This window comes from Phoxinus phoxinus (genome assembly GCF_949152265.1).
Source record: "Phoxinus phoxinus genome assembly, chromosome: 9".
Taxonomy (NCBI): Eukaryota; Metazoa; Chordata; class Actinopteri; order Cypriniformes; family Leuciscidae; genus Phoxinus; species Phoxinus phoxinus.
Window position 1 is genome coordinate 35,345,691 of NC_136884.1, and position 23,063 is coordinate 35,368,753.

Here is a 23,063-nt window from a genome sequence, read left to right on the forward strand (position 1 = left end):
ACCTGCACATTATGCATAAAAATGGGAGCATTGTTTGTATAATTTGTTACAAAAGCTGTGCTTTAATGGCCGCTCTTCCAGAGGTGATTTAAGGATGAAGAATTTAACTCCTGTGAGAGTTTAGCATGTGCTGAAGCTGTCCCCAAGAGGTTGTCTTTAATTCATCTCTATAAAGCACCACTGCAAAAACATTTTTTACTAACCCCTGGTTTCACAGACAAAGGCGTAAGCCTAGTCCCAGACTAAAATGCATGTTTGAGATGTTTTAACTGAAATCAAAGTATGGCAGTGCCATTTCTTTCAGGATGCACACCAGTAAAGTGTTTTTTCTCAGGCATGTTTATAAAAGCTACTTAAATGCCCTATTTGAACTAAGGCCTAAACCCTGTCTGTGAATCCGGGGCAAAAAACGGACTAAACTACTCAACCATCCTGTCCATCCCTAGTTCTTACCTCCTTCACATGGGTGTGGAAAGCCACTGACATGTCCAGCAAGACCTTTCGCTGCTCCACACGCCTTACAAAGTCCTGGATCCGGTCCTCCAGCTGTGATGGGCGGCCTGATAGATCTCCTCCGGGTCACACTCGCCCGTCTGGGCCAACTGCTCCGCAGCTTCAAGCAGCTTATCAGCATTAGTGTATGTATTCTGATAAAGAGAAGACACATCATGATGGCCTATTATGATGATGCTCATGTCAGCCGTTAGGAATATTTCCCTTCAAATGCATTTCAGCACTGACTAATACAAACAATATAGTTGCAAAGTTTCTTCTAGTCAGTAGAATGTCTTGTGGAGCATCAAAATAAAGTGTCAGCAGATATTAAGCAGACAGTCTACTCTCTAATGAGAGTTAGTGGACATGTAGTTGCAAAGTTACTTATAGATAGTAGAATGTCTAAAAGTGGACCATTAAAAAATAAAGTGTAACCACAACCTGAACCATAGTCCTGAAAATACGATAGGGACTGTCACACTGGAGGCGACATCAAATCAAATCATTTACATAAGATTAAATATACCCATGGACCAGCAGACTAGTGAAAATGACTAGTCGTGCAAGCCCTAACGTGTGTCATATTGTATTCAGCGACTTCTTATCAGCTGTGTTAATTTATGCATGGAAGAATCAAGGGAAGCCAGCTCAAATAAAACCTGAGGGGAAGGGGAGATTTTATAATGGCGAACCTGAGCAACTTCCTCAAAGTCTTCATGGCGCTTCTGCAGAGACTTCCCCACCCCCGTGTGTTTGCTGAGAAACGCCTCGCCGTGGTTCTCAATCCAGTCAAGGACCTACTCGCACGGAGAAAAAAATGTGAATTAATTTGCGAGACAGCGGCAGAGCTTTCCAGTCCTCCTTCAGGTGAGAACGTGTCCTGTCAGAAAGGTTTTATGTTAACGGCAGTCAAATCAAGATAGCATGACAGGTGAGACTACAGGGTCCAAGACAGAAAAAAAAATGCATAAAGGTGTCGTTCACAGCCTAGCTCTCCCTTCTCTGCCTCTCATCGCATCCCCGGCACCTGAATAGTGGTTTCCATGGCAACACTTTCCCTCAGCCACAGAATTAGCCGTTCTGCATTCTCTCGGCCGAACACCTCGCTGCAGAAAACCACAATCTCTGCTCCAATAAACTGGCCCTGAACCTATGAAAACAATGTACAATAGAAAGAAGCGCTTCGGCAGCGGCTTATCCTTGACTTTAAATTGCATGCGTCTATTTCTGTTCTAATCCCAGAGAACTTCAGCCAAGATGCTGCAGTGGTGTTTTCTCTCCTGTGCAGAGAGGCGGTGGTAACAGTAATTGCATGCTAAACTAAAGCCTGCCCAGAAGTAGGAATTTGGAAAAAACAAAAACAAAAAGTCTGCTGGTACGATGTTTTGCCGTACACACTGAGGGACTCAAAAAGCACTGGTCATAAGTACACACTGGAATGAAAAAATAAATAACTCAGTCTTTCTTTCCTATCAGTAGAACCAAGTACAGACTCAATTTGGTGGATGCAACTACTTTCAAGAACCTCATGGTCAAACTGGCTTTAATGTAAACAGAGGGGACAAAAAGTGTCAAATTGTGTGGTGTATAATGCGATTAATATTAATCAGAAACAGAAATATTAACAAGATTAACACTATTTACCTTTCTATTATTTAGCTGAATCTTTTTATTTTATTATTTGAGATTTGAATTGTTCAAAATTATGGAATATTACATAGAAAATCTTTAATTTTAATAAAAAACATGCCATTTTATTAAATTTATTTTGCTAATAATTATATTACATTTATCCCTGTTTGTGTGTATGTGAAAATTAGCCAAAAATGGTTCTGTGGAGATAGGATTGTTTACAGTGTAGAAATTACCAAAATTGTAATAAATAAAGACATTGACAAAAATATTTTGTGTTCATTACTAACGTTTAAATAACATTACATTTTTAAATTAAGGAGTGATATTGTTCAATATGAAATTGTTTTTTGTAATGATATATAAAAAAAGTGTTTTGTTTTCCTTACAAAAAAAATTGTTGTATTTCAGTCCTAAAATACAACAAAAGTGTGTGTGTGTGTGTGTTTCACCTGCTGAACGTCCTGCTGGAATACACACAGCTGCAGACGTTGGTGCAGCCGGACCTTACGGTGTTGCCAGATGTTCTCCAGCTGTCTCTGGTGATGCAGAACCTCGTGGATGATGTCCAAAACATGGTGAACCGCCTTGGAGTAATTGGCAGACGCCGTCAACGAATCAGCGCTGCCGGGGGTCAAAGGGCGCTGAAGTTTGTCCAATAAGGCTTTTCCATCTTGACTCACCTAGCAGAGGGCGGGACAGTGATGAGAAAACAATTGTACGAGTCTATTATACTAAAATGAAGTTGTATTGTTATATGCAAAGTAACTCTTAATAGCACTGAGCGTTTTATAATAAATATAATTAGCTAAAATTGCCACTTTAGACATTCCTGTAATTGCTATAATGTGCTAGTACATTTACTTTGTGATCAGTTCCCTTAAACGGCTTTTCAAGAGTGCCTTGCAATTTAGTGATTTGGAGACGCAGGGCTCTGTACCTCGGAGTAGGCAGCGGTGATGTGTTCATACAGGCCTTGGTGATGGTGGATGGCATCCTCCAGGTCCTGTAGCTCAGAGGGCAGGTCCACTTCCCCACACGCTTTACACCACGAGTCCACGTTACTGCAGAAAGACACAAATATACTCATATTGACAACAGAAAAATAGAACAATTACATACAATATGAAGCACACTTTAAAATAAAGGCAAGTTCTAAATTGAACATATATTCTTTTATGTTATGTCAATATAGACCTCTGACATCAAAAGAACTGGAGTGAATTAAAACTAATAATGAGGGCAAATGCAGGACATGATGAGAGACGTGTTTTATATGCTGCACTCTGAATATCAATTCAAATCAAATGGTCTTTCATCTCATCGCACTCTTTCTCAGAGATGAAGAGAGACTGAGAGTCTGGCTCCTCAACTCAAACAGAATCTCATGCATGAGGACGGCCCGAACCAGGCCGCCTCCAGATCGCCAGTTGTGCTGATGCCAGGGCTCCAAACAAAAAAATCAAGTAAGGAGCCATTGGCTCCTATAGGGGAAAAAAAAAGGCGCCAAATAATTTTTTTAAGAGCCACATAACAATGCATTTACTTTTAGTCCCCCTGTTGTGTGCATGTCTCTCCTCTTCTTACAGTTTCAGCATTTTCATCTTGTGAATGTTCTGGGAACTGAAGCTTATTTGGGAACTGAATATCACTTCCGACTTATGAACTATATACAGTCAAATATTTTTTTTAATATAATAAATAATAAATTCCCGCAGCTCGCATGCACGAGAAACTGCACGTGCTAACGGTGCAGTCTGTGGAGCATTCTTCGCGATTATGTGATCGCGTGCATTTTTATGCTTGTTACTGTCCCCGTGTTTTCTCACAGTGTCTTTTTTTTTTAAATGGTTAGTTCCTGTAATGAACTCCGTTTTCCCCGCTATTTCTTTGCCCGCTCTTGAACAAAAGTCACAAAAAAAATGTTGTGTCTCGTGATCATACTTCAGTATGGCTGCACGATTTTGGCCAAAATGATAATCACGATTATTTTGATCAATATTGATATCACGATTAATTATCACGATTATTTGTTGATTTGTCACATAGCCTAATTATAATTAGAATAAATAAATAATTTATTAATATTTTAAATTGTATTTATATTTTATATACATTGTATAAGATATTATCTTCTGTTATTATTATTATTATTACCTATTATTACATGGCTTGGTTAAATTCTAATGTAGAATGCAGTATATTATTTCTTGATAAGACACGAAAAACAGAGCGTTGTCATGGACACGGAAGCAATACAATCGTTTTTAAATCAATATTTTGTCAAATTATTGATTTATTTGGAAGGTACCCATGTAAGCGGGATCCCGATGTCAGTTAATAAAATTCTGTAGTTGTTATTTGAAAGGTCTCTTGTTATTTGAAGTCTCTCGCGCATTATTGCTCGCGCGCAGACACTCTGTCTCATCTCGTCCAGTTCGCTTCGCTTTTGTCCAGTCCGGCAAAACATTCTAGTTTCTACATCTAGAAACTAAGCTGTGCGGTGCAGGGAACAACTCTGATTATTGGCTCGTCATGGAGCCAGCGCTAGATTGGCTTTGCAAAAAAAAAAAAACTTTCATATGGAGCGTTCTATGAACAGAATGACGCATTTAAAATATCGCATATTTTTTGTTAGCAGGTGTGTCATGCAGTCTGGTCTGGTATAATGTGTCTGGTGATTGACAGAGATGAGGATTGCTTGAAGAAGTCCAATATTTTTCGCTTTGACATTTTTTTTCTGCCGCGAAAGGTGACATTCGTTTTACCCGTTCATATTTTGGCGCTTTCACTCAGTTCACACAAAGCGTCTCATTTCATGACGTTAACTAAACAAATGAAGCGATAGGCTACTGGTTATAAAACATGCATGTATGATGCAGATTTTACAATCAAAGGGAGTAAATTTGTATTGTCGCCAATGGCGACCTTGGCAGAAATTTCACTCGCAAATAAATATATTTGGTCGCAAATGCGACCATTTTAGTCGCAGTTTGGAGCCCTGTGATGCGCAAAGGAATAAAAACGTCTGGAAAAAAGATCGCTGCTGATACAGCCTCTCTATGAAAACACAGCATGTGTGAGGAATATTTTATTCACCTGTCCTTTATTTGTCACCTGTACTTTATTCATCTCTCAAACATCATGCTTTTCCCACATTTTTAAATGCATGTTTGTTCACGAAAGATAAAAGTAAATATTTATTGCTGATTAAAAACAAACATTCATTATATTTAATTAAAAATACAGTTATTTATAAAATTGCTCAGTATAATTATATAGTATTGTGATTGTATTGTGCTGTTAGCTAAGCAAGATCCTAACTTCAAACTGTATTATGCTCTTTAACAAAGTCTTGGTTTTGTTTTTAGACTCTACTAGAATAGTTCCTTATTTGTCACATATTCTCCATTGTTGCGGCTCCACTCTTCCCAGTCTATCAGTAACGCTCTGTTTAGTTCCTGTCTCTATGAAGCCCCTCCTTCTGAAAAGCACAATGTGCTCTGATTGGTCGGATGGATCAGTGTGTTGTGATTGGTCAACAGCTTCGAGCGCGTTTGGAGAAATCTCACTCCCATTACCATAACCGCCAGTTTCAACACACTACTAACTAACTCAACCAGGCCTCAACCCTTTATTCTGCGCATGCCTTAAGCGTGAATTATTTAAATTATGAATATTGTGACGTGTTTGTTCCCGGAAGAAACTCGAGACTACAATGGAGGCGTTTCAGGGAGTTCAGAAACAGTGACACTGATATAGAGAATAACTGCCTTTGTGCTTTCTAACTTTGCAGACTTTTTTATGCTCAAACAGCAATATTACACACTAAAGAAAGGTAAAAATGCTTGTTTTGTTATTCTAAATGAATAAAAGCCAGAGTCTGATTATCAAACAGTTTTAACAGCATGTGAAGTGAAAATTTTGAAAAATCACATCTTCTACAATCTAACCAATTCACAACTCGTACGCATGCACTGATCTCCCCGCCGAGCTCTCATTGGTTTCAGTGATCATTACAAGATGTAGCAGTTCTCTCTGACCTGGTCACATTTCTGGTGGAAAGTAGCAGACATCTCCAGCAGAGCGCTCCTCTCGTCCAGCGCAGCAGCGAAGGCCTTCCACTCCTGCTCCAGCTGACCTGAGATCTGTTTGATCTGCTGGGACGCGTAGTGGCCCGCCTCCAGCAGACGGTTCCCCACCGACATGATGCGGTTTACGTTTACGTACACATTCTGCGGGACAAACACATGCTTTACGATCAGCGGCAAATCATCATATTAGAATGATTTCTGAAGGATCATGTGACACTACTGGAGTAATGATGCTGAAAATTCACCTTTGCATCACAGGAATAAATTACATTAAAAATATATTCAAATATTAATAATAGTTCACAATATTACTAGTTTTTCTGATCAAATAAAGGCAGCCTCTGAGAGCACAAGAGACTTCATTCAAAAACATTAAAAACACTTGTAATTATGGATAACAAAATGAGTGAGGAACCATTATTCACACTGTTATTGATGGCTTATAACACAATCATTAAACTTTTACATCAACATACCACGGCAATCAATATGCCTACATCCTCTTTAAACAGGAAGTGATCAATACTTCTCCCTACAGTAATGGGGATTTTTAAAGGACGCCCCTAACAGGGTCCACAGCTGGGGGGCGAACACCCAAACAGGAAGCACTTAGGTGGATCTATGCTTCATCTCTGATTATATGATGAGTCACCATCACTCAATAAAGAATCGGCTCTTACGTTGTCAAACGCAAGCCATTACGCAGCTTAAATGGAAGAAAAATACTAGTTTAGTTAGTCAGCGAAAGAAATGGTGGTGTGTGCGTAAGAGTTTCCGCTGTGGGAACATTACGGGGTACAGGACGGAGGTAGTGACACAGTAGCTGCGTTTACATGGACCCGAATAATCTGACTAGCAGCACAGTCGGAATAAAACAAGTCACATGTAAGTAATCAACTGGAAGGACTTGGCCAAATGCGATGGACATTTCCGTTCCATAGGGCATGTAAACACTCGATTGGATTGAAAACCAAAACTTTGGAAATTTTGTGCATGTGCAATGATGTTATAAATGGCGTTATGACATATCACACAAGGAACGAGTTGTTGTTAAATAGAGTATCAATCTAAAATTCTCAATCCACTCATTGTCTGTGAAATGCTAAAGGAGATGTTGTCCCAGCACTCCTTGTTTTGGGCGCGGCGGGAAAGGGCCATTTTTTTTATGGCTTGATAAATATAAGCTTCACGTGCTCCTAATCAGGACCAAAAACAGATAAATATTAAGCCTGCACCAACAGGGGAAGTGTTGTGGAGTGTGTGTGCATGTCAAAAGATCAATCTTCTCACCATGCAGTTCATGGCAAAGTGGTTGTGCTGGGTCTGCAGCTCCATGGCGTGGGGGTGGTTGTTGCCGATCTCAGTGTATCCAGCCAGAAACGGCCCTTTGTTGTGCATGATCCAGTCAAACATCTGCAGAGATACAGCAATCACACACACACACACACACACACGTCAGGCACACGTTTGACTAGAAGCAGGTTTAGTGTATGTGTGTGTTTGTAATGTAAGATATCCCATCGGGTGCATACATGAATACACATGTATCGTTGTGTTCATACAGCTGAAATGGATAAAAATAGAAAATTATAAAAATGACCCATTTCTCAGGAGCAAAGAATAGCTGCTGGTTTCCTAGCAACATGCAAATCTTCCACCCACTATGAGAAACATTGAGACGAATTAGTGAGAACTTCTGTAAACATGTGCACAGATCCAGATAGAAATAAAACACAGGGTTTGCCCCACATAGGGGACATTGGCAAACTTTAAATGGGGCCGAAGGACGATTTAAAAGTATTTAAATTAATACATTACTATTCATATATTAAAATAATATAGCTATATCTAAATTGAAATTAATAAAAGGCTAAAAAAAAAAAATGTAAAAAAAAAGCTTTGTTGTACAGCAGAAATCCAGAAAACGATCTTAGCCTATAATGGTGTGGGCTTTTGAATATTGTGTTGGCCAATGGGAGGCCTCGAGTCAAAATGGTTCGAGAACCACTGATTGGAGGATATTCCACGACCAGTTAGCTGAAGGACAACTCTTGTGGCAAAACATAAATGAAGAAAATCATTTTCACTTGACAACTCTAAAAAGAAATTATAAAAAAACAATATGTAAATATAAAATATTATATAAAATAATAATAATAAACAAAATACTTAAATTATATATTAATATAAAAAAAACCTATAAAATAAATTATTATAATAATACAAAATAAATAAAATGTGTTTTTTTTGTCAACGATGTAATTCCTGTTTGGATTTGCCTCTCTTGTATTTATGCATGTATCATGTGAAAGTTACATGAGCTAGAAAATATTAGTAAGTGATTCAATCACACTTTTATAATGTTAATGTGTGTAATTGTTGTGTTTTTTTTTTTTTTTACTATTTGGCTTCCCCTATTTGTTTCCATTGTAAGTGCCTTACTTTAACGGAAAAAAAGCTTATTCTGGAGGAACGAGTGAAAAACATCTCTCATGGTAATCATTATGGCATGAATACAGTAAAATATGAAAACTTTTCACGTTTCTTGGACGTGCATGTGCGGATCTCACCTTCTCAGCATCCTGCTGGAACAGCCTGAGCTGGAAGCACTGGTCCAGCTGACGCTTGCGCACGTGCCAGGCCTGGTGCCGGTTGTGCCGGGTGCTGTGCAGTTTCTCCAGCAGGGCAGAGGTCCCGGGTGGCACAGGCACAGTTCGGTTAGCGTAGCTCTCGCTGCTTTGAATCCTCTGCAGGAGCCTCTGGCCCTCGCTGTCCACCTCCTCCATGGGAGCCTTCATCACCCTCTTCTTCAGGGCCGCGTGCTCCTCGATCATGCGCCGGGCTCCCTCCAGGTCCTGCGGGAAGTCTTTGCGTGTGACCGTTTCTTGCATCTCCAGGCGGGCGAGCAGGTGCCGAGCGTTGCCCGTGAAGTAGGGCTGCAACAAACGATTATTTTGATAATCGATTAAAGGTAGGGTTGGTAATCCTGTTCAGAAACATTTTTTATTATACTGGGTGAAATGGTCCTTCCATTCTGATAGTAGTCAATACATTATGTGTTCAGAAAAAGGAATGAAACAAATCTGAGCTCTGTAGCAGCTGTAGGACAGTAAAAACTCTGACCAATCACTGCCATTCGGTGCGAATGTAAAGAACCAATCAGATGCCTTCATGTCTCGTGCCCGAGCACCACTGCGTGCACAGCAGTGATGTGCGGGTCAATGTATAAACAACCCGCACCCGACCGACGTTTTCAACTAACCCGCCCGCAACTCAGACCGCAAAAAAAAGAAAGAATATTGTACCCGACCCGCGTTTTTTAAAGTAGCTAGTAAATGCTCATCGTAGCGTCATTGGCCATAGACCAGGGGTGTCCAAACTACGGCCCGCGGGCCAACTGCGGCCCGCGATCCAGTTTTTATTGGCCCGCGGCAAATTTTGAAAATATAATTGAATATGGCCCACACAAGAAGCTTGAGCTCAACTCTGTTAGCAATAAAGCAAAAAGCAGCGCGCGTGTGACCTAGTACCACGGACATCGGTGCCGCGCAGAGATCTGCCACATGAACGCGTTTCCCCCCGGGGGCGAGCACTGTGAGTTGGTTGTTGCGCGAGTCTTGCTGCACCTTCCTCGTTGTCGCTTTTGAATTGTGTGCGTTAGTTTTGAAGTATTTTTTATTTGTGAGAATTGTTCTTTAGGCGAATTAGCAGTCTCTTGAAATTGCCTCAGATTATTAGTCTGACAAGTCCTGCTAAATATGGTAAACCTTACAGTTTACACATGTTCATGTTTTCATGTGCCACCTGCAGGCCTGTCGTTCCAGTGCACGAGCAGTGCAGTTCCAGTTATTAACCTACCTGACTCTTTGCAAACACACACAACTGACATTGTATTTAATTCATACCACACTTTTACTTTAATAATAAACAGTTCTTTATTCATTTTAAATTTTAAAACCTAAACTGTTTGTTCCTGTTCCTTTTTATGTTGAGACCTTGAGTAACAAGCCAGGTCGTAAAAATGCAGTATTCATGTGTCAATATAGTGTGTGGCCCGGCCCTTTGTTTATTTTTCTGTATTTGGCCCTCACTAAAAAAAGTTTGGACACCCCTGCCATAGACGGAGGAACTAGGGGTGCACATTTTTCTGAATGCTGTATGATATAGCCTAGTGTTTTGTAATAAAGGCTTGATTTATTCATTTATTTCGTTTCATTTTCTTAACAATTAAGAGTTTTGAGAGTGTGAGACCAATTGTTTCTCTGGGGTAATTGTTGTTTCTCTGGGGCATGTGTTTATCCAGTCTAATCGACGTGTGCGTCTCTCCCCCGACTTTCCCAACAAAAATCCCCCCCGCCCCCTCTCAGCAAATACATAAAACTGACATTACTGAGCTATATGCGTTTAAAAGTAGCCTATTAAAATGGCACAATGGCATTGCTCAGTTCAACGCGTTGGGAAATCGGGTCATCATTTTGTCCCGCGTCAGCTTTTAGTCAAAAGTTAATAACGCGCTCAACATTCAAAAGGTAAATAAGGATTTCCCGCTGTCATCTCTGATGAGCTCGTGCGTCATCCTCGCGCATTCAGCCAATAAAGTGTAGACCTATGTATTTCATAGAACATTGTGTCTAAAATTACAAAGGTAAACGAGCCGACCGACCGCGACCCGAATATCATTAAAAATATTTTTGGATGACTCGTAACCACGGGCGCAGGCACCCGCTCATTTTGGATCAACCCGCGCATCACTGGTCTAGTAGGTACTAGGTAGGCTACATGCAGCTGACTCCAAATGTGGATGCGCGTTCATGTTTGTGGGGGGGCGTAGCTTTGGACGGAGCACTGACAGGAGGGGGCGGAGCTTAGAAGAGGTGCCACTTTCAAATCTGGCTAGCTCTCCAACATTACCTACTCTAGCTTTAATCTAACGATTATTGGACCGATTAATCGACTAATCGTCGATTATATTGACGACTAATCAGTAAGTTTGGAATGAATATTACATTGAGTTAAAACATTGAGTTATACATATTATAATCTTAAAAAAAAAATAATAATTCACTTCAGCTTTTGAAATGGTGTTTTAATGAACTTTAATGAAGCTTGCTCTTTTTTTGTGAGCAAATGTTTCCTGCAGCTGAGAAGATCCGTTCTGCTGGAGTGGATGTTGCAGGAATGCAAAGAAAAGATCTTTTATTTTAACTCTCTTAGTGGTTAAACTGTTGTTTAGTCATCATCTTTACTGGGTGTTTAGCTTGAAATCTAGAAGCAATTCACACTCAGGTAACAGTTTAATTTGTAAACATTAATGTATATTTACTAACATGAACTAACTAATATGAGCAGCACATTTGTAACATTATTAATTTTTGTTAACATTTTTGTTCATGTTAGTTAATTGTTTATATTAATGTAATAGCTAACGTATTTACCTAATAGTGTTACAATAATAAAAACAGCCCTGACTCCTAAGCTCGATCAAGCTTTATTCTATGCAAAATAAATAATCACATTACTGTATTTATATTATAATTTTTAATATTATCACTTTTATTAATGGTAGTATTGCATTCTCTAATAAAGAGATTTACAACTAGTTAGTTAGCTTCACCTGGAGATTGAACACTCACCTCTCACCGGCTCCTTTTGATCCGGGATACTTTCTCTTAAGTGCTCCAATATGTTGTGCTCCCGTGAAACGCAAGCTCAGCCTTGCATGTATTGCACATGACAGCATTTTTAGTTGGCAGTTTTGTGAAACTTTCCCACACCTTACTGGTCCGAACTCGTTTACACTCCGCCATAATTCGCCGTTTATTTACCGTTTCTCAATACCAAGTACGCAAACTTCGGACTTGCGTCCTTGGTAGTTCAGACTTGCCAAGTTCGACTTAGGAGAACGAACTCCCGAGGACGAGAGGACGCAAGTCCGGTTATTCTGCAAATGGGACAGCGGGGTGATTCTATAATTGGAGATACATTTTGCATTTCAATTTTTTTTTTTTTTAAAGGTTGTCATACAGAACCATTGTTTAAGAATTACCTTGAAAACACTTTAAAGTTGATATATTCAGTGCTATACAAATACAGATTGTTTATTATTTTCTCTATTTTATCAAAATATCACCTGTTCATAGTTTTTCTCGTCAATTCTGTTACGGACGAACAACCAAATATATAGAAGTAACAGTACATCAAAAAATGATAAATCTTTTTAGTTTCATTTGTCATTTAGTCCTTTTATTCAGGCCTTTAAAACAGATATTAAATGTTATATTTATACAACTTCAAAATTAGATTCACCCCCAGGCAATAGTGGATTATCCAAAGGATGCACTTGTTTTTTTTATCAAATTACTTGAACATTACAGGGTAGAGATAAAACTATAACATATATCTTACTCTTGCACAATATACAAATAACAATATTAAGTAGTTTGATATTTCAATGTATAATCTCATTAATATTCAAGATGAAAGACTAAAAACAGAATTGACACATCTGGCAACAGAATTGACGGGGGTAACAGAATTGACCCAAACCAACCAGAACATGCCTATAACAAGAACATAACTGCTGAGTTATTGAGAAATACTCGACCAGATATCCCTCTGGATCTCTACATGCCGTGTCGCAACCTTGGTCGGGGGTGGAATTAATCTGAGGATGTCCTCATGTGGGTACCAATGAACATCTTCACGACCAGGCCAAAAGAATCTATTTTTTCCTATTTGGTGCATGCACTTGACCCTCACATGAGTCTCATTGACCTCCAGGATGGTACCAGGATAGATATCATGGTCATATGTGAGGACACACCATTGTCCAACCACATCCTGGCTCTCCCAGTGTATGTCTGTCTGTTGGTCTTCATCTCTCTCTTCAACGGCTCTCTCTTCTCCAACGGCTCTCTCTTCTCCAACGGCTCTCTCTTCTCCAACGGCTCTCTCTTCTCCAACGGCTCTCTCTTCTCCAACGGGTCTCTCTTCTCCAACGGCTCTCTCTTCTCCAACGGCTCTCTCTTCTCCAACGGGTCTCTCTTCTCCAACGGCTCTCTCTTCTCCAACGGCTCTCTCTTCTCCAACGGCTCTCTCTTCTCCAACGGCTCTCTCTTCTCCAACGGGTCTCTCTTCTCCAACGGCTCTCTCTTCTCCAACGGCTCTCTCTTCTCCAACGGCTCTCTCTTCTCCAACGGGTCTCTCTTCTCCAACGGCTCTCTCTTCTCCAACGGCTCTCTCTTCTCCAACGGGTCTCTCTTCTCCAACGGCTCTCTCTTCTCCAACGGCTCTCTCTTCTCCAACGGCTCTCTCTTCTCCAACGGCTCTCTCTTCTCCAACGGGTCTCTCTTCTCCAACGGCTCTCTCTTCTCCAACGGCTCTCTCTTCTCCAACGGGTCTCTCTTCTCCAACGGCTCTCTCTTCTCCAACGGCTCTCTCTTCTCCAACGGCTCTCTCTTCTCCAACGGCTCTCTCTTCTCCAACGGGTCTCTCTTCTCCAACGGCTCTCTCTTCTCCAACGGCTCTCTCTTCTCCAACGGGTCTCTCTTCTCCAACGGCTCTCTCTTCTCCAACGGCTCTCTCTTCTCCAACAGCTCTCTCTTGTCCAACTCTCTGCTTACCATTTAATGTGAGAGGATCAGCAGGGAACGTGAATGTCTTTGTTTGGTGGCACTGGCACACCAACTTTTGCTGAGTGGAACAGGAGCAACTCACATCCCGATAAATTAGCTGATATGGGAATACCGTGACCACTTGGTGGATTTTCATGGTGAAGGGTACGACAGGAAGTGACTTTGGCATCACCTCCATTGCGATGTTAATGGCATGTTCTTCAATGTAGAACAGCTTCACTGATGATGGTGCATCCACCAATGCTTGAAAAAGTTTTTGTGCATTTGGCACATCTTTCCCACTGTTAGCTAATGCGTCCGCTCTACGTTTCAGTGATCCTCCAACACCATCTGGTGCCCCCTTGCCATGACTGGCCTCAAAAAAACTCCATGTTCCAGCTATGAAACCAAGTTGGTAAATTTTTTGGCTCAAAAGAAAGAAATTACCCTTTTGGCGGTACTGGGTGCAAGGACCATCACTGAAAAAATGGAGCACCGACACTGTGGGATGGTGTTGCTTCAGGTGATCTAAGATGGGAGAGAGGTGGGCCCATATAGCAGCGGGACCCTTCTCCTTTGAGGGTGAAATGGTGCAGAAGCACATATGGTCTTCAACCCCTCCAAAGTAAAGCACTCCCGTGTGGAGTGTTGCCTGCACCTGGGAGGAAGCAAAATGCACTGATTGGATCTCAGCTGCATATTTGCAGGCGTAATTCTCTGAGAAATCTACATGAATTAGGCACTCGTGTGACTTCATCCCTTGCCTTAGCTCATTATAGTGCCGGGACTGACTCCTCATTGTAAAAAGGTGCTTTTTAAAGAATGTGAGCTGGTTAGCAAACAAGTCAAGCAACACTTCCAATGTAGTTTCACACACCTTTTTTATAGTGACCCTAACAGGCAGTTTTTCTGGCATTTGATCTTTTGATTTCCTTCTCCTTTCTACCATTTCAGTTGTCCACTGTGGGTATGACACCAAAGTCTCAGGGTCATAGTCAGCCATTGCTTGGATCTCCTTATTTTTACAGGCATCACAATCTCCATACATGCATTCTTTTTTCTCAATGCTACAGCAGGTTGCCTCCACAATTGATTCCAAGTTGATGCTGTCAATCACTTTATGATGACGCAACTTTTCAACAAGGAATTTTATGTTCTCATGAACTTTGCATAAGCATGTCTCCCTGTCTGTGTTGGTAGGAGTTACCACCGAGAATGGCTTCATGCGGCAAAACAGGGAGTAGGATATTTCTGTTGCAGGATTTTCGATTAAGAAACGCTTGTGTAAATTTCTTACATTATCACATAGGAAGCGCTTTTGCTTTTTTTCTTTCATTTTAGTAACTGTCTGACTTTTTCCAGCTGTCAAGCGACTGACATCATCCCTGTTGTAGAACGCACATACTCTATCTTGCAACCTAATCCTCTTAGATGCATATTTTTTTCGTTGGAAAGCCAGTTTGTCATTGTTGGTCTTGCTTTGGTTGAACCTCTTTCTTGACAATCCTAGTGTTTCCTGAACCTTGGCCTGGAATCTGTATTTTCTGATAATTCTGCCAGACACAATTTGTGAAATTATTTGCCTGCTTTTCTCTGATGTGGTTCCATGATAATTTTCTTTAATTGTACGCACAAGAGCATGGTGGTAGGTAAGGGTTTTTCTGACATTCTCTGACACATGGCGTCTACCAACTAACTTCTTGGTTATACTTTTAGGAGAATGCCCATCTACTTTCAGTCTCTCACAACGTTTGCGGTACATGTCAGTCTTCCTCTTCTGTGTTGTCAGTGCCTGTTGTAACTTCTTTATCTCTCTGTACACTTTTGAGGTCCTGCGCTTTGCTCTCCTCTGTCCTGACCTCTGCCTGAAATTATATGAAAAGCCTTTGACCCAATTGAATAATTTCTCAAATAGTTGATTGTGTATCAGCAAATTACATAAGAATAATGTTCTCTGATCAAAAGTAAATTTAAATTATCCAATATACTAAACTCTGTGCATTCCAAATACAAAACATACTCCATTAACTTTCATTGCACATCAACCACCAACCTCCATTTATTTTTCTGATGTGGACCCTGGGATGACTGTGACTGATCAGAATTCTCTGAAGTTGTAAGGTCTCTACACTGCTCTCGCCTGGCTCGACTGGCAGCCTGGGCATTCCTCCAGTATTTCTGCTGTCTCCTCCTCTCTCTTGGTGTTAAGTCTGCAACCAATCTGACTCTTCCCATTTCTTTCTTGTGCCTCCATCTTTCCCTATCCTTTTTTAAGTTCTCCTCTCTTCTCTCTGGGGTAGCATCACGTCTCGCTCGATATCTACTCTGTTTCTCCGCAGCAGAGAGTGGCATGTCTGAGGCACACATTTTTACATTATATTACATTGTATTACATTATTATTATTATATTATTGTACGGTAGCATGACAAATAACCACACATGCTTGGGTGGATGGTGCATGTGTGTGTGTGTGTGTGTGTGTGTTGAAATCCTCTGATCATGGTAGAATAACCCAATTGATCAGTGTGTGTGTGTGTGTGTGTGTGTGTGTGTGTGTGTGTGTGTGTGTGTGTGTGTGTGTGGCTATAAACACACATTATGCATTTTTGTGTGTGTTTGCATCATTGTGTGATTGTAACCAAGGCAGGGGCAGTGTGAAAACCAAGGCATTGGTCAATTCTGTTACCGTACCTTGGTAACAGAATTGACAGTAACAGAATTGACATTTTTAGCATTTTTTGCTAATAACACCACATGCTAGCATAAAGGCTAAGAGCACATGTCCTGATACTAAAGATGATTTTAAAAACTTTTAATACCTCCTTTTGTTAATATCTTTGAACTTTGCTTTCCCTATGAGATTGTTGAAACAGTTTTGACATGTTATATAAGAACTCTTGGTGCAAGTGCCTGTAAGATTACATGGCTTCAGAGAGAACAAAACACATACCTCCTAGTTCTTCAGAGTTTAATACCAAAAGGGAAGTGACATCATCTTGCGTTGCTTAGGATACTGATGCGACAGATAAGCATAATTTAAAGAGACAATAACATGTAGTAACAGAATTGACACAGGATTTATGGATTGGTATTTTTCAACAATAAAAGTTACTTTTAAACAAATTAATTTAGCATAATTTGGAAACTGTCACCAATAATAATTTATAAACAAAATAATTAAAACCCCAACCTGAAATTTGTAATTTAAAACATGTTTATGCATATGTTACCCTTGTTTGAAAAAAGTACCACCCACTAAGGACAGTATGATATCATGACTTTCAGCATCATTAAATAGCTTTTAAAATAAAATATTTTCTAGTTTTACATTCTAACATTTTGTGACTCTTAAAAAACATAAAAATAAAATAAAATGTGTTTTTGGAGTAAAATTTTGGTAAAGCTGTTAAAAATAAATGGCTTCGGACTTCAAATGTATCTCCAATTAAAGAATCACCCACCACAGCGGCGTTCTTGATCGCGTCACTCAGCACGCTCTGGCTACTCCGGTTATCTCTTTTTGTATATTTTAGGCAACAAAAACGAAATATGGTTTAAAACAACACTCTGCCTCTTTTCATTAAAAAACAAAATCTTAAACACATTAAATGGCCACACAAATGTGGTTCAGGCAACGTGTACATTGATTATCTTCACTGCATATATTTATAACAACACGAAATATAAAACGCAACCCTGCTTCTTTTTGTTTTCATTTTAAAATATGAAACATTATTGAACATTAAAACTGACATTTAAAAAACAGAGACGGGGTTGTGTCATTTTATTTTATTATACATGTACAGTGAAGAGAATGTATAATAAAATAAATATAAAAAATATCATATATATTTTAAAATATATAACTGTCAGCCTAAAATAAAATTACACAATTGACTCTTTTTGTTAAATGTCAGTTTTAATGATCTGATATCCAGTATAAAAGTATAAGTAAATAAAAATAAATAAAGCAAACAATTTAGTCAAACATAAGTCAGCTTAAAATAGCCTATAGCTCAAGTTAAATAGCCTAAATATATACAATTATGAAACTTCACTTTGCCCTCAGCCAAAACGAGTTGCCATGGAACAAATTATAGATTAATGAGACCAAAGATCGCCCGTTAGATATACACAAGACGAATTATATCTCATGTTTAACCACTAGACTAGAGACACCAGAGCCAGCGGCAAACAGAAGCACTAGCCGAGGAAAAGCTGATTCCAGTCGGGGTTATTGAGCGCTGAACGCCCGGTGATCGCTTGGATCTCACAACTCCGAAAACGTCAGATACATTTTTCAAATAGGCGCTATCTTTATAAATAAACCACAGATTTGAGCTTTAAACAACTACATTCTCGACTGAAACACTCTTAGAATTACATTTCGTGACACGATAACAGTAGTATTTTGATATTACGCGGGTTTTCTCCTCTGCCATTGACGCTTGCTGGTGGGACGAGATGCATTCTGGGATACCTGTCTGTCTCAAGTTTGCACAAGTCACCTCTACATGCATCCTCGGTAAAAGGGCGGATCAAGAACACATCCGGGGATTTGAACCATAGACAGTATATAAGATGGACACAGCGACCCCATAGACTTCAACGGAGAAAAGTGAAGCCCATTTGAAGCACTTACTTCCTGATCGCCAGGCGAACTGCGCAGGCTCAAACTGAGCTTGAACACGTGAGCAACGTGTCTGACAGCTGTCAGTCTTCTAGTAGCTGTGCGGAGAGAAATCTGAATCATTCCCTTCTGAATCTCGCAGTGACGGAGAGCGTGAGCATTAGCTGTCCATGAGCTAGCAGTAGGATCAACTTTATCACTCTCTGTGGGCTACTCCCTTCACTTTATCGGACTTAATGCCTCCACGTCCCCCCGATTGCATGCAAGCTTCTCCGCCGGTCTATACGGTAATTTCTCTACAGTGCGACAGAGAGTCGCGTGAGTTATGACGCAATCGTTAGCCTATTTTTACAAAAACGGCTTCTACGGGGCCATAACGTAAGGTACAAGGTAATGGAGCCTTTTATACATTGTCGAGTTTCTTTAGAAATAAATAATGGACAAATGGAGTCTTTTGACGCATCAGATGTAAAGTTATTCGCTGTCAAAGTGACGCAAAAATGAATGGGAGTCAATGGAATGCTAACAGCAGGTGAAGTTCTGCTACAATGGCGGCGCCCGCGGAGGCTTCAGTTTCCGGCGGATGGATTACCCCCTTGATTTGAACTGGACTTGGCTAGATGTGAACTTTTGAATTGGGACAGTACTTGGGCAGCGACTGATGACGTTTCACAAGTCCACAAGAACACAAGTACAGACAAGAACGCATATTGAGAAACGGCGTCGTAGCGGTCAAAATGCGATATTGCAGGCCCATACATTGGTCACGTGAGATCAAACGACTACTCGACAACAAAGATATTTGTCGACAATTTTTTATTGTCGACAATGTCGACTAATCGTTGCAGCCCTACCGTGAAGTCCTCGAAGGCCACGCGGATCACGATCCACTCCTCATGGTTGTAGTCCAGGCTGCCCTCGAAGTCGGGCGTCAACTGGGACGGGTCCACCACCTTAGATAAGCCCTCCAGGGAAACCATTGTGGTCTGAAGGTGGGCGTGATGGAGGAATGAAAAGAACAGAAAATGGACATTAAGGGTAGAGAAAAAGGATTGGGATGGAATATGAAAGTGAATCAATATGCACAATATGACTTCCTAATGCCCTAAATCCTATGTGAATGATGCAGCCGTTCCAGGCTCTGTTAATGACCAGCAATTACATTTTTTACTTTCATTTTTTTAATTTCAGTATCAATTTTAGTAATTCATCTCATTTTATGATTAAGTCGGTTAATCTAACGATTATTTTTACGATTAGTCTGTTAATCTATCAATATTTTTTATGATTAGTCGGTTAATCGATTGCTCTTAGTATTAGTCGGTTAACCTATTGATTACTTTTACTGTTAGGCCAGTTAATCAATCAATTATTATTATGATTTATCTATTTATTATTTTCAGATCAGTCAATTAATCCTCTAGTTAACCTAACAATAAATAATAATAGTAACTTCTGCCATTCATCTTTGAACGTTTTATACGTTTACGCTTACAAAAAAAAAATATATATATAAGAAGAAATATAAAAAGAAAAAGGCATCAAGAATTAAAAGGCATCTATCAGTAATACAAATGTGATTTGACAGCATTTGCTTGCATGTGTAAGTCTTTATTAAATATTTAGTTCATTCGGCAGATTAATATATCTGCTTAAATACTGTATATCTGTATGAACGAGCAACTGACAGCGCATTATTAAATAAATAGTCCGATCGAAGAGTGAGTTCAGCCATCATTTTAGACAACAACGACTTTATAAGTTTTGTAACCGAGTGCACAGAGTGCGTTACGATTCATTTTCAAAGAGAGTTAGCAAATTTATCAACAACAAATCGCTTCGCCAACAAGCTGAGAAAAGTCTAACTTAATGCAAATGAGCAGCAAAGTGAAGCGACGACTACCAAGTGAAGATAGCAGAGCTTGTTCATTACATGATGCAGTTTACTTTTATTTATTTTTTGCCAGTAAAGATCCCATTTGTGATCATATTTTCAAAAGCTATGACCTTTGTGCAGCATATTAATACCAATAGGCCATCCAGCAATAGGAATGGCTTTTGTCAACAAATAGTAAAGCGAGTGTCACAGCGCGTCTATACTGGACACGAGCGGTGCGATACGACAAAAGAGATGTAGTCTACACTGAATCCCCGACAGCAAACTAATGCCTCGGTCTATTTATGATGTTCTTCAAGCACAAGCGATACTTCTCATAGGATGGACAAATAGATTTACAACGGTGTCAGTGTGAAAAGGCCTTTATGAATTCATATGTAAAAATTATTCTACATTACTTGTACTGGAAAGCCCTGACTTCTCCCATTAGACCATTGTGGCATCATGTAAAAACAGCCGAAATGTTGTATTGTATAAAGGTAATTATTTTGTCTACAGCTATATTTCTGTTTGATACACCATTACATCCACTGTTACCTGGAACCCTTAATCTTTCTTCGATATTTCACATGAGAAAACAGAGCAGAACTGACGTAGTGACCAATTAACTGTCATTCACATCACAGCCGCACATTTATCTTTATGGTGTTATGAACGTTGCCATAGAAACAAACATTTTCTCTGAGTCCAAGGACGTGACGTGAAGCTCAAGTCAGATTTTTTTTTTTTTTTTCAATTACGATGAATCCGGCATGACATGTAACTGCCAGTGATGATGTCACTGCAACATACTAGACTAATTACGATTGGTCTTCATCAAATAATAGCATAATCATGTTTTATTCATGGAGGTTCGAGATACTAATTATCATTTGATCGAAAACATTATTCTCTTGCACTGCAGCTGTGACATGAGCCATCATTTCTTTCCACATGTGCTGTTAGACTGAATGCACATTGCACGCACACACACACAAACACACGCACAAAAGCTTCTCCTCCAACAAAAACAAACACCAATGCGCTCAAATGAGAACACGCCTGAAAAAACTCACTCTGACGGCTCTGTGAACGAGAAAGTTGCACCAACATATTGCAATCTAGACTCGATACATAACAAATGCAGAAAAGCATGCCAAAAAAAAATAATTTCTGCTGCATCCACCACATTTACATTCACCCAGTCAACCCCCCTCTCCACACACACACACACACACACTCCCACATCCACCTTCACACGCTCACACCAACACAGATCGGATGTCACAGACAAACCTGCAGATTATTAATTAATAAGATGAAATGAAATGCAGCGGCGAGGCCGTTCCACCTGATATTTCAGAAGATTGTGAGAATAATCTGCTATATTTGTATTCTGCAAACACCGAAATGCCTTTATCTCGTTAAAAAACCACCAATAAACACCAACCGGATTAACAGAACAACTAATATTAGCATATTAAAGCATGCAATAATTAGAACATGTGTGAATGTGCCGAGATTGACAGAGTCAACATCCAGCAACGCCTCTCCACACAAGATCGCATCAAACGGTCCCGTACCTCAAACTCAAACTCGGAGCTGCCGAAGTTGGTCCTCTGTTTTTGCCAGAAGTTGTCTGGTTTGATGATGAGGGCGATGTGGACGCAGCAGGGACACGACTCCTGCAGGATCTTCAGGAGAGGCTTGATGGAATCCCACTTGGAGCCACGCATGTCCACGATGACCGTGAAGCCATGTTTGCACACGTCCTCGCTGGATGATGGTGTGGGGGGGGGGGAACAAAATATGAGCTTTAATCCTCTCTGCATTACATAATCTACGGCACATCCTCCTCGCTAAGAAACCAACCGCTGCACGAGTGCAACTGCAGGAACTAAAAATAAAAGTGATTTCCCTTGAAAAATCAATGCACATTCAACGGACAGAGAGCGCAGAGCTTACCCATGAAACACAGCAGCAAAATATCTATCAAATGAGCAGGAAACATGCTGACGGAAGGCCTTTGGTATCCAATCTTAAGAGCTTTGTGACACAACCGTACGCTGCTGCCCGCATCCGTCCGTAACTCTAAACGCGTCAGTCAAACATCTGCCTGTCAGACTGCACCTGTGAAAGTGTCTAATCGAGGAGCTGTAGACGAACACACCTGTGCCTTGTGCGACTGCGACACGGTTTTACACTCTCTCTCCCTCCCTCCCTCTCTTGCTCACTGGCTCGCTCGCCCTCCCATTTTTTCCCTGCACACTCGCCTGCTCTCCATCTCTAAAGATGCGCGCCCCTCTCTCTCTCTTTATCATGATACATCTCTACCCATCTTTGTGTGCTTCTCTTTTTTATCTCTAGGGGATTTGCTTTGTAACTGTGGAGACCTCTCTCTCTCTCTCTCTCTCTCTGGTGTGAGTGTGTGGGTGCAGGGGACAGAGTTTGTGTGTGAGGATGATGAGGAGGAGGAGGAAGAGCCGTTGGCAGTGGCTGAACTGCGGAAGGTTCGTGATCGAGCCCACGCTGCCTTTCCCACCAACCACTCTTTCCATCGCGCCCCCTCTTGCGTTTCTCTCATATCTAAATCTCTGTTTTCTATTCCCCTCCCTCCTGTTAAAAGTACCGAGCGACTAAATTCATTGCAGTATGACTCGCCGAGGAACATGTTATATTAAAGATGTGATGATAAACCATTCAGCCACGCTGCTCTCTAAAA

General features: G+C 40.4%; 1 protein-coding gene across 1 annotated transcript in view; it reads right to left on the reverse strand.

Annotated features, from left to right (window-relative positions):
* LOC307004554 (triple functional domain protein-like) overlaps nucleotides 1-23,063 on the reverse strand; it is a gene marked incomplete at its 5' end in the record, with an annotated part of 47,880 nt that overhangs the window by 21,806 nt on the left and 3,011 nt on the right. Inside the window, 10 exon segments of the mRNA XM_079623871.1 lie at nucleotides 454-546; nucleotides 549-647; nucleotides 1,188-1,292; nucleotides 2,580-2,810; nucleotides 3,068-3,191; nucleotides 6,148-6,362; nucleotides 7,512-7,634; nucleotides 8,792-9,157; nucleotides 19,320-19,451; nucleotides 21,925-22,117. Coding sequence (XP_079479997.1) covers nucleotides 454-546; nucleotides 549-647; nucleotides 1,188-1,292; nucleotides 2,580-2,810; nucleotides 3,068-3,191; nucleotides 6,148-6,362; nucleotides 7,512-7,634; nucleotides 8,792-9,157; nucleotides 19,320-19,451; nucleotides 21,925-22,117 — 1,681 coding nt within the window.